This window comes from Canis aureus, chromosome X, assembly GCF_053574225.1.
Source record: "Canis aureus isolate CA01 chromosome X, VMU_Caureus_v.1.0, whole genome shotgun sequence".
Taxonomy (NCBI): domain Eukaryota; kingdom Metazoa; phylum Chordata; class Mammalia; order Carnivora; family Canidae; genus Canis; species Canis aureus.
The window spans coordinates 116789770-116801640 of record NC_135649.1 but is presented as its reverse complement, the minus strand read 5'-3'; the positions used below and the strand labels follow the sequence as shown (position 1 = coordinate 116801640).

The 11871-nt window shown below is 45.6% G+C and overlaps 1 protein-coding gene across 2 annotated transcripts; it reads left to right on the top strand.

Annotated features, from left to right (window-relative positions):
* Window positions 1-17: 17 nt before the first annotated feature.
* On the top strand, window positions 18-11194 carry HCCS (holocytochrome c synthase). 2 transcript variants are annotated; one of them, XM_077890150.1, is made up of 7 exons: window positions 18-175; window positions 736-877; window positions 3189-3340; window positions 5640-5788; window positions 6646-6765; window positions 9081-9167; window positions 9719-11194. In XM_077890150.1, the coding sequence occupies exons 2-7, from the start codon at window positions 766-768 to the stop codon at window positions 9915-9917; spliced, it is 819 nt and encodes a 272-aa protein (XP_077746276.1). In that variant the 5' UTR covers window positions 18-175; window positions 736-765; the 3' UTR covers window positions 9918-11194. The 2 variants fall into 2 exon arrangements, with proteins under 2 accessions (XP_077746276.1, XP_077746277.1); XM_077890151.1 differs by having other exon boundaries at window positions 34-232.
* The last annotated feature ends 677 nt before the right edge of the window (window positions 11195-11871 follow it).

The window sequence follows — 11871 nt, the reverse complement described above, 5'->3', positions numbered from 1 at the left end:
CCGCGCTCCGCCCCCCGCGCGCCCGGAAGTCCCGCCTTCGGAAAAGGAAGTAGCGGTGAGCTAGAGCGCCAGCGGTGACCGCGACGGCAGCGGTGACCGAGCGAGGAGAAGGCGGCAGCGGGTTGGCGGTTAGAGGCGGGGCCGCCTCCTCGGAGCGGCTGGGGACGAGCGTCAGGTGCGGAGGGGCCGGCGGTCTGAGGCCGGTGGGCTTTGGGGTCACGGACTGGAACAGGTGGGACGCGGAGGGACCGTGTGAAGATGACTTTGTCCCCGTTACCCCTCGGAGGTCCTTTCATTCCTGCCTTCCTCGAGTCTCTTTTCTGCGCTGTACCCTTCCCTGATTCCCAGTCCTTCTCTAAGCCCGGGTCTGGGGTTCAGTCTGGATTCCCCTCTCCCATCGGGATCACCACAATTAGGGCCCCCTGTTCCCCACGGACCTACACTCCTCGGTGACGTAGTCTCTCAGGGACCCCCTTCACCTCACCCTCCCCAAAGTCCGCACATCGTAGGAATGTGCCCCTAAAGAGCGATGTGGTGTAGTTTTCACACTAGTGTTTCCCAAAGGGGTTAATATGTTAAAACTATCCCTCAAAGTGGATACCCTGCCCTGTAGATTTACATCGGAATGACAAGGAGGAAGAACAAGAGTTAGGCAGATTGAGAACGCCAAGGGAGTCGTGGGAGCCCAGACATCAGCATTAATCTCTCTCTTTGCTTTGGCACCTTTGAATTTAGAATTGCTTGGATTCAGCACCGCTTCCAGCCATGGGTTTGTCTGCATCTACCCCTGCTGTTGCAGTTCAGACCTCAAATGCTTCAAATCGTCAGACAGCATCCCCGCCTTCAGGATGTCCCATGCACGAAGGGAAAGTGAAAGGTAATCAACCCTTTATCGAGAAAATAAAAACAAAAGAGATTTCTCAAAAGCATTTTAAGGAAGAGGTAGCATAACATGCTACTGAGGCAGTGAGTTCTGTCCTTCTGGTGCTATTTACAAGGTATATGACTGTAGACAAGTTACTTTTCTAAGTCACAACCAGTCATCTAGAAGATGAGGATATAATAATATTTCGCAGGGTTATTGTGATGGTTAATTAAGATAATGCATGAGAGTGCAGCGATTGCTCCATATGTTAGCCCTTACCCCCTAAAGTTTGCCGTCCACGGTTCTCAACCTACTGGCAACCCCCATTCCCCAGGGGACATCTGGCAATGTGTGGAAACATTTTTGTTGATCAAAACTGAGAGGAGGTGGTGCATCCAGTGAGTAGAAGCCAGGAGTTCTGGTAAATATCCTACAGTGTGCAGTGTACCTTTCTGCAACAAAGAATCACTTGGCCCCAAATGTCAAGAGTGCTAAGGTTGAGAAACCTAGATCTAGATCTGTCTGTATTTGTCAAGGCAACTTTACATCCATTTGATTATCCATCCTTGTGAAAGTAAGTCATCACTTATGGTCTTGCCATTCTTTCCTTAGGTGCAGAGGTGAGAATAGAAAAGCTCTTATTCCTCACTGGTCCACATTTGCTTTATATTGTTTATATAAAACTATGGCCTGAAAAACACTTGCTTGCGTTGTAGTCTTTCATTCCCTTGGTCATTCAGCAAGAATTTTCTCACTATCCTCTCTGTGCCAAGCACTGGTGGGTTTTGTTTTTGCACTGAGAAAATAGCAATGTATAGAACACTAAAAACCTTTGCCTGATGGAGTTTACATTCTCATAAACCTGTATGGTAGGTTTTTCCCCCTATTTTATATTCTACAAACTTAAAAGCCACACAGCTAATAAGTGGCAAAGCCAGCAAAAACTCTGTGACCTTGGACAAGGACAGACTCAGTGTTCTTCCAGGGTTTCTCTGTACAGGAAGAATTAAAACAGAGAAAGCTTGGACAAAGCTGTTGTGTTCCTGCCCTGAGTGTCCCCGGGTAGATAAGGTTTAATTTCATGTACTGTGTGTCCAGAAGAGCTGTCAGTCAGATTGGTTTCCATTAGTAAAGAATGTGGGTATTTGTAGGCGACTAAAGAGGCTTCTTGTTATATGAGAAAAGTAACAGTGTTTTCTAACACCCAGCTGGGGGCAGTGACCCAGAAGAGATTGGCACTTTGAATGGTGGAGAGGAAAGGTGGTATAGCAAGTCTCCCTTCACCCCTCAAGTGGAAAGCTATACAGGGTCGTAGGGAATGAGGGTCTTCGAGGAGAAACAGAGGCAAGGAAGGGAAAGGAAATTTGTCTTTGGCGTGTAAGGCATCCAGCACATTCTTGGCGTCACTGCTCCTGCCTGACACAAGGATCCCTACTTGGGCAGCTGTCTTCCTGGACCATGGCTGTTTTGGTGCCTGCCCCCTCTCCTCAGTCTAAAACAAGCTTCTCAGTCTCACACTTGCTTCCATTTGCACCCTGGATTCTTGGATATCATCTGCCCTTCCTGCTGCTGCTCCTTAGGTTCAGACCTCCCTTCTTAAGTGTCACCTGGATCCTACGTGGATTGTGGAGCATTTGCTTTAACTTGTGCCTATTCTTGCTAAATGCTTGCTATCAACTGATGGGGAATAGAACCTCAGCCAAGGGGTAGTTTTCTGTGCCTTGTTTCTGTGCTGGAGCAAAGCACAAGCAGAGTGGCATTCACACTTCTTTCCAGGAGTCTTTTTGAAGGTTCCTCTGCTCATTTTCATTTCCTGTCTCTAGTACCTGAGAGAAGACATCAGTAAGCCTGGCCTCCTGTATCCTGATCAGGCCTGGACCTTGTCTGGAATTCGCAAATTGAAAGTCAGGGAGACCTGGTAAAACATGGCTGGGTCTCTGCTTGGGTTACTCTGTAGCAGTTCACTGCTGGGAACCCAAGCAGGTACCTTCAAGCCCACTGGCTGAAACCATGGAATGAAAAATACATTCTCTTGGAAATGTTGAGGAGGTTTTTTGGTTTATTTTTGCTGGGGGTGTGACATAATATGGGAATGGGTACCTATTTCTCTTTCAAGAGGAAGTAAATTTATAAAACCTTTTCCTGGCCTTTAGGATATTAGAATGTTAGCTAGCTTAGCTCTTGGCAGCTTGGAATAGTAGAAACCTGACTATGCCTTTGATGGTGATCACTGGTCAGAAATCCAGCTTTTTAGAGCCCAGATCGAGAGAGCCAGATCTCCTGCCTTTGTGGTGACACTGTTTTTATGCTTGATTTATTTCAGGCTGTCCAGTGAGCGCAGAGCCATCTGACCCAACTTGTGAGAACAAAATGAGCTCTGTGCCTGCCCACCAAGATCGTGCATATGAGTACGTGGAATGTCCTGTTACGGGAGCTATGGCTGAGAATAAGGAGAACCTAGATCCTTCTAATCTGGTAATTCTTACTCTGCCCCTCTTCCTGGAACTTTTTCACAGAGAGATGCTTTTATGGACTCCTAAGACAGACTGCTGACTGCTAGGATTAATTCTCCTTTCTTTTTAAAATAAAGAAGTCTCATTTTCCATCCACACTGAAAATCCAGAAAGCGTCACTAACTGTAGTTTTGAGAGTGCCTGTTAAAGACAGCAGTGATCATGAAGTGCTAGAGTAGGTTGACTGGAAAGAAGCCAGGCCAAAGGAATATTTCCTTTGGGGATAAGTGGAAGGCAGGAGATCCCACTAGGAGTGCAGCTAGAATTGGTAAAGGTATTTCTGGTTTTGGGAAACCTCATAGGCATGATGCCTGATTAGGGCTCTGCTTCCGACACAGCCAGGTGCCAGCCTATGTGAGAGTCACTGATGTGGTACAGCGTCATGTGGCAGCCACCAGTGGAATGCCATGGAGAAAGTAAGCACAAGACAAGCAGTGCCTCACCACATTCTGTGATAGACAGTGTAGGGAATGGAGGTTTCCTGTTTGAAATCATATTTTTTGGTGGAGAGATAGACTCAGATCTGTACTCTAGGAGGCCAGAACAGGGTTTTTTAGAAGGCCAGGGTTATCAAAAGTATTTAGAAATCTTGGCTAACATTTGAAGGAACTAGAAATATTTAGTCTGGAAGAGAAGCGGTATGGGATATGTGTGTATTATAACATATATAACAGTACCATCAATTGGGTGGTTTGTATACAATAGACAGCTCTTCCTCAGGCTTCCAGAGGCTGACAGGTCCTATTAGAAGGTGCTGGCAGATTCAGTAAATTGGGAGGGACACAAACATTCAGCCTCAACACTCAGTAATGACCCAGCCAAGCTATAAGGAAACTTCTGTGTTGAGGAAGGTGGCCAGGATTAGGGTTTCTCCCCCTTAGCACTATTGACATTTGAGGCTGGTCGATTCCATGCAGTAGGATGTTGTCCTGTGCTCTATCGGATATTTAACAGCATCCCTGCTGTTCACCCACTAGATGCCGGGAGCACCCTCTTTTCTATCACAACAACCTGATATGTCTCCAGACATTCCTAAAAGTGCCCCCTGTAAGACTACTGTTCTAGATAATCTCTAATAGCCTAAGTGGGTCAGAACATGGGCCTTTTGGAATCCCAGAGACCTAGACTCTTACCCCAGGATTGTTACCTCGCAAGAATATTAATAACAGCCAACATTTCTTTTGGTTGTATCTATAGCCCTTGTGCTAAGCATTGTACACATGCTCCAGTAATCCTCATCACCACTCCACAGCTAGGAGTGTTAGTGTCCCTGTTTTCAGAGTTGAAGCTACCAAGAAGGAGCAAGGATTCAGTTTGCCCCACATCACTCAGCTAGGAAGTGGCAGGTCCCAAAGTGAATCCTAAGCACCTCTGGCATGTGTCCTTAAACCTGTGGTGATAATGCAGGTAAAATGCTCAGTGTGGTACCTGGCATACCTGGTTCTCCCACTGCCATCATTCTCACCCGGGGCTGTGTTGGGATTTTATAAATGTGTATCTGCTAGAGAATCCTCATACTTTGAACACAGAAGAACCTCTAGGCCAGGGGTTCTCAACCAGGCATGACTTTTCCCCTGGAAGGACACTGTTGCAACTTGGGAGGAGGGGTACTAATGGGTAGAGACCAGCAAAGTTGCTAAATATCCTTACAGTGCTCATAACAGACCCCCATAACCAAAAGTTTTCCACTCCAAATGGCAGTGGTGCCTGGGGTGAGAACCCTGGTCCAGGGAAAGTGCAAAACAGTGTTGCCGCCCCTTACGTGTGGGAGGAAGGATTCTTGCTTGCCCTCGTTCCAATCCAGCAGTGTGATGGTGTCGCTACTCCTCTCTGATGTATTCAGCCTAAAGACAAAGCATCAGCAAGAGCCTAAAAGTATTTAAAAAGAAAGTGGTGTGTACATATAGTTTATGAGACTTCCTCAGAAGAGTGAACAGTCATTTTTGAAAACCTCATAAAAAGGTTTTTAGAAACGTCTGTAGTCGTGGTGTTAGTTTATACTTCTTAATCCTTGAGGAGAAAAAGAGAAAATGTAGCTACACTGTGTATTTACCATTTGTGAGAACTTAAACAAAATTGCAGAACTCTGACTCTTCAAAACAGCCAAATTATCTGGGAGGTCTGAAATTTTGATGTCACTGGCTTAATAGGGAACCTGTACCTAGTGTGTGATGCATTACTTTCCAGAAAGTCATTAATTATATTGTTTGCTTCTACTTTATATCATATTTCCAGCATTTTTAAAAATCTGCTTTATTTAGATGCCACCACCGAATCAGATGCCGGCCCCTGACCAGCCATTTGCGCTATCTACTGTGAGAGAGGAATCATCTATTCCAAGAGCAGATTCAGAGAAAAAGTGGGTCTATCCTTCTGAACAGATGTTCTGGAATGCGATGTTACGGAAAGGGTGAGTGAGCATGTTACTGAGAGTATAACTTTGCTCATTCAATGCATCTAAGAACTAAATGTGAAAGAAGTGTTCATCCCAAAAACATACAGTAAGATTTTATAAGCTAGTCAGTATAGAATATTCAACTGATTTTTCAGACTTAAAAGAATTTAAGTGCAAGGCTAGTGTACTAGTTGGGATTCTCCAAAGAAGCAGAACTAATAGGATGTGTGTATATTTATACATAGAGATTTACTATAAGGAATTGGCTCACGTGGTTATGGAGGCTGAGAAGTCCCATGATCCGCAGTCAGCAGGCTGGAGACACAAGAGAGCTCACGTGTACTTTATATCCAAAAGCTGGCAGGCTCAAGACCCAGAAAGAACTGATGTTTTCATTCCAGTCCAAAGGCAGGAAAAAAACGGTGTCCCACTTTGAAGGCAACCAGGCAGGAAGAGTTCCCTCTTATTTGCAGGAGGCTCATTCTTGTTTTATTTCTGTCTTCAACTGATCAGATACTGCCCACCCACGTTAGGGAGATCACTATGTTTAAATGTTATTCTCATCCAAAACACCCTCACAGACACACCCAGAAAAATGTTTGACTAAATATCTGGGCCCCCATGGTCTAGTCAAGTTGACACATAAGGTTAACCTATCATAGCCAGTAGAAGTTTTTTATAAAACCTATTATGTCAAATACACAGAAAAGGTTGTGGGATCATCAATCAGTGGTACTGACTGAAAGAGTGTCACCTTATGGTCCCTTGATAAGTGTGTAGTTTTTGGTGACCCGGTGAAATGAATACGTGGACTGATTTTATAGTATATTATCAGTACGGTTTATTGAGTTTTACCAAATGTTCTTTCCTAGGTGGAAGTGGAAGGATGACGATATTAGTCAGAAAGATATGTATAACATCATCAGAATTCACAATCAGAATAACGAACAAGCCTGGAAGGAGATTTTGAAGTGGGAAGCCCTTCATGCTGCGTAAGTATATTTGAGATCTTAAAAAACCGCCCTTCCAGCATCTTTCATATATTCTCTCTGCTTTCTAGAGTTGTAAGTTTTTATTCAAACAATGTGTTATTCTAATACATTGTAGGTGGCAGGCCTGTTTCAGGGACTATTGTATGATAGAGCACTCCCACATAGCTGTGTGAAACAGCGACCATTTTATTACGCTTGTGGATTTGGTGGGTCCCAAGTGCAGAAAGGACAGCAGGAATCGCTCATCTCTGCTCTCAACGTCTAGGGCCTCAGCCAGGTTCTGATTAGGGATGGCTTGACAGCCACAGGCTGAAATCCTCGGGTGGCTGGACCATTTCCTTGATGCTGGCTGTCAGCCAGAACACTTAACCCACAGCCTCTCAGTGTGGCTGCTTCAGCTTCCTCACGTCATGGTAGCTGGGTTTCCAGAGCTAGAATTCCAGAAAGCTCCAGGAAAGCTGCATCTCCCTCGTTGACCTGGCCTTAGCAGTCCCACAAGCCTGCCCAGGTTCCAAGGGAAGGGCTGTGGGCCCCACCTCTCAATGGAAGGAATGCCCTGGTCCATTCAAGACACAGCACTTGGGATGGGAGATAACACTGCTCTCTGTCCTGAGGCTGATGCAAAAAGCAGTTCTGTTCCCTCAGCAGCATTGAATTCCTCCCTGTTAGGGCTAAACATCAAGAGATATCTTAGCACGTTGGTCTTTTTCTCAGAGACAATAGGTAAATGCAGCCGAGTGTGTTGGCAGTCATGGACCGCCAGTCTGTTTGAGCGGTGGTCCTCACCCCTGAGCAGCGTCGCATGGCCCAAGGGTTCACTGAGTGCTAGGCCCCCACCCCCGGTGTTTCTGATTCTGGAGATCTGGGGTCAGGCTCAGAGGAGGCGTTTCCGGAACACAAATGCTGCTGGTTTGAGGAGTCTGCTTTGAGAAGGGGAGGCGTCGGGAATGGTAGCACAAAAAGCCAGACTCTATCGCCACTGGTGGATTACATTTTAATTTCTTGATAAAATGTGATTAACTTCTTGGCTAAAATCCACTGAATGACTTTGTTAAGGTGTTCTTTTTTTTAATATTTGGACTCTGAGGTTCGTTAGGGGCACTCCCTGGGTGTCACTGGCTAGCCACCACACCTGGGAGGGGGTACGTGTGAGGAGGGAAGGGCCCAGTGACCAGGATTCCCTTCTCAGTAACCCAAGGCCAGCAGGACGCAGATCTGTCCTCTCCCAGCTCACTAACAAAGTGACCCACAAGCGTCTGCAAGTGTGTAGTGAAAGCCACCTGCTAACTACTTGTGGCGTGACTTCGGAGCACAGAGAAGGCAAATAGGAGGTTGCACCTTGTCTGCTTCAGCCCCCCTTCTGGTCATTTCCCAGGGTCCCTCAAAGACCCCTGCTACAGCCCCCAGGAGATCGCGTGCCTGGGTTGACCACTCAACAAAATGTTGTTTTACCTTCCTCAGCGGGGGGACCCTCTTGAGAAGAGAGGCTAGTGAGTAGTTGATAAAGCAACAAGTGAGGGGACTCCGATGGGCCTCACGTAGGGCTCAGTTACCTTGGGCCGTGTTTTCTCCCACCCACGTCCTTCAGCCTCGCAAGGCTAAAGTCTCTCCTTAGAGTGACAGCACCTGATAAGATAGGGGCGTCTCGGATTCACTTACTTAAACAGCTGGTCCAGCACTAATTTCATTTGTTCTCAGGGATTCGTCCAGCGTTTTTCTTCATAATGGCTTGTTCATTGGTTTCGAATGAAGACTAGAGGATTTTCTTTTTTTTTTAATTTTTTTAAAATTTATTTATGATAGTCACACACACAGAGAGAGGCAGAGACATAAGCAGAGGGAGAAGCAGGCTCTATGCACCGGGAGCCCGACGTGGTATTCGATCCTGGGTCTCCAGGATCGCGCCCTGGGCCAAAGGCAGGTGCCAAACTGCTGCGCCACCCAGGGATCCCGAGGATTTTCTTTTATTCATCTAAAAAATAATCCAGCTGCAGTATGTGAAAGTCAAGTATAATGCCCAGTACTTAACACTTTTTCTTCCCTGAGAATACCTATATCCCCCCCAAATGGAAAGTCTACTCCCTAACTCCTGCAAAGTACAGCGCAGATAATCAGAACATACTTGATGCAGAAATAAAGAGCAGTATTTTGAACAAACAGGGATATTTCTTTGAATAGTTTTGAAAGTTCTTTCACTCTGTAAATGTGAAATTATGTAAAATGCATACTGAAAAATGCATGACAAACTGCAACATCACATTTCTTAACAGAGGGAAAAATATTTGAATAGGCTTTTCTTGTTTGCGAATTTCTAGGGAGTGTCCCTGTGGTCCATCATTGATCCGGTTCGGAGGTAAAGCGAAAGAGTACTCGCCGAGGGCAAGAATTCGTTCCTGGATGGGGTGAGTGCTGGCACAGAAATGTTATTTTACCTTCCTCAGGTCAGGGTCTGCTTTCTGTTGGCCCCCAAACCAGACAGTCTGAGGACTGCATTGCCATCTTCCACAGCGTGATCAGTATTCAGCTGTAGATTTCCTCCTCTTCCTCAGGTTCACCGCTTAGGGGGCAGATGGATCAGGGTTTCGTGTGTTGCTCCCAGTCTGATTATCGTAGCCCAAGTTGAGTTGTCTTCTGTTTTCTCAGGTTTGTTCTCTTACTCCTCCCATGATCTTTCAGCATCTGAGCATCCCTGTCCTCTCTTCCAGTGTAAACACGTCCTTCGCTCACACTTGGGTCCGTCCAGCCTCTCAGCCGACCTCCCTGGCCTGTGTCTCTTTTCTGTTGACCATATTGCCTTGCAGGCAGATGAGCTGTCGTGTGACCCGGGCTCATCACGGTTCTTTGGCACGGCTCCCTTCAACACAGTAGACTGATCTCTGAGTCTTGCTCCCCAGTTAGATGTTCGGCCCCAAGAGTGAGCGTTTTCATGCTCACTAACACGTTTTCGTTCCAGGTATGAGCTGCCTTTCGACAGGCACGATTGGATCATCAACCGTTGTGGGACTGAAGTCAGGTACGTCATCGACTACTACGACGGTGGCGAAGTCAACCAGGACTACCAGTTCACCATCCTGGACGTCCGGCCTGCCCTGGATTCCTTTTCGGCCGTGTGGGACAGAATGAAGGTTGCATGGTGGCGCTGGACTTCCTAACCATTGCTTTGTTAGACATGGGAAAATAGAAACTATTTTTTTTCCTGAGCAATACATTAAACTATTTTCCCCAAACTGGATTGCTCTCCTGGTGTAATGGGAATGTCAAGTGGGTACTGACACCGTATGCTTCACGTAGGGAGGGTGCCCTACACCGTGTTCATTTGTTTTTACCTTGCACAGTTTTTAGCAGATCGTTGGAGGTTTCCTTCCAACTTGGCTTAAGTGGGAAACAGTCCCTTGGTTTTTCTTTTAGCTGCAGTATTGCCAATGTATTTAATCTAGAAAAGTAAAGGTGTGAAAATTTTTTTTCCTTATAATGTGAAGAGAGCTGCTTTTTTCTTTACTATTTCTCAGGAATACTTGAGATGTAGGCCTGAAAGCCCGTGTTATGCTGAGGAGTTTTTATCTGGCCAAATATTTGAACTAGTGCTATCATCATAGAGATGTAGTTCTGCTTTTGAAAAAGTTACACCAGCATTTTCATTGACCCCACAGGGACAGTACTCCCTTAAAAGAATGCAGAGGAAGATGCTGGAAATGTACTCGGCAAAACTAAGGCATCTTGGCTCCGGATTCTCAATTGTGAGAATTTTTTAGGCTGGACCTTGTTACAGGACAGTTTCACCTGCCCCGTAGTTTGAGGACGCACGTGCACTGAAATAGAGGTTTTCACTTTTTACAGATTTTCACTTTAATTCCGACTGTCCCGATATAGACCTCTGCTCCCAGTAAGCACGTCTTCTAGCCTGTGGCATTGGCCAGCTCTGAGTCCCGCTTCTCCTGCCTGAAGCACTCCTCCAGTCAGCGTAGCCAGAACCTTGAAGGTTTGGTGCAAGTCCCGGCACCAGGATGGTCCCTCTCCAAAATACGATTCTATTTTGTCGAGTGTTAGAATTCACAAGAAGAGTATTTTTTTCCCAGATGCAGAAAGTTTGCATCAACTCAGTCTCTGTGCAGACTTGTTTTTAAGGGAGCTCTAAGTTTGCCGTTGAAACTCTCCCTACCAGCAATCCATAAATTGGTTCTGCTTAGAGCAGCATGTTACAAATGAGTGTTGGCTTTTTTTTTCTTAAGTGTTGATCCCATGAATTCTGTTGATTTCCCTGGAGTCTATAGTTAAGTTAGGAGAAGGAACTGGCAGGTGGGAGTGATTCATTTGATATTGATTTCTTTGTTGTCAGTTTTCTGTGGTGTTTTTGAAATCCAACAACTTGAAACTCTTCTACATGTCAAAATATTTGTATATTTTAAAATAAAATAAAGCTGATAGTTAACAGGTTTGGATTTTAAGAGTAACTTCACATGTCGCAATTGTTTCTTCGGACAGAGAGGATCTTGACAGAAGTGATGCTCTTGTCTCCCTGCTAGCAGCCATTTTCACTGTGAATCTCATTTTAAACTACCGAGAAAAATAATCACTTGGCATTTTTTTTGGTCCTCAGTGTTACTTGAATAAGTGTAGGATAAGGCATCGCTATGGGAAACAAAGTGTTGTAACTGGCAACTGAAAACGGAGCCCTAGGCAGGGATTCCCCCCTTCTAAAGAGCTATATTAGTTCTTGAGAAAAAGCACCTCTGCAGGAAACTGTTGAGCAAAACTGAGGACAAGATCAGTAGCCCTCCAACCACCCCTGGAAAAGACAGTAGCAAAAGGGGCAGCCCTGAGCAGCAAGGTACTCAGTCTTTTGAGGGACAGTCTATAATTGAAATTGTGGTAAGTTCTAGAATCCCAATTTAAAGATGGCCTGTGGTAATCTAGGGGGTGCAACTTCACTTACGTATTTTTGAATATACAGTTACTTATTTCTTTACTGAGTCACCAAAGCAGTTCATCCTCTACCAGAGTTATACCTTCCTAGCTACAGTGAAGAGGTGCACACTTCATGCCCCCCTCTACAGTGACTGTGGCACTTGTACTGTGACCATTTGTGTCTTCACAGGCTTAAGGCCA

Coding starts and splice junctions, on each gene's coding strand:
- HCCS (XM_077890150.1), top strand. CDS start 766: ATGGGTTTGTCTGCATCTACCCCTGCTGTTGCAGTTCAGACCTCAAAT. Junction 5,789..6,645: donor AATGCGATGTTACGGAAAGG/GTGAGTGAGCAT, acceptor GTTCTTTCCTAG/GTGGAAGTGGAAGGATGACG. Junction 9,168..9,718: donor AGAATTCGTTCCTGGATGGG/GTGAGTGCTGGC, acceptor TTTTCGTTCCAG/GTATGAGCTGCCTTTCGACA.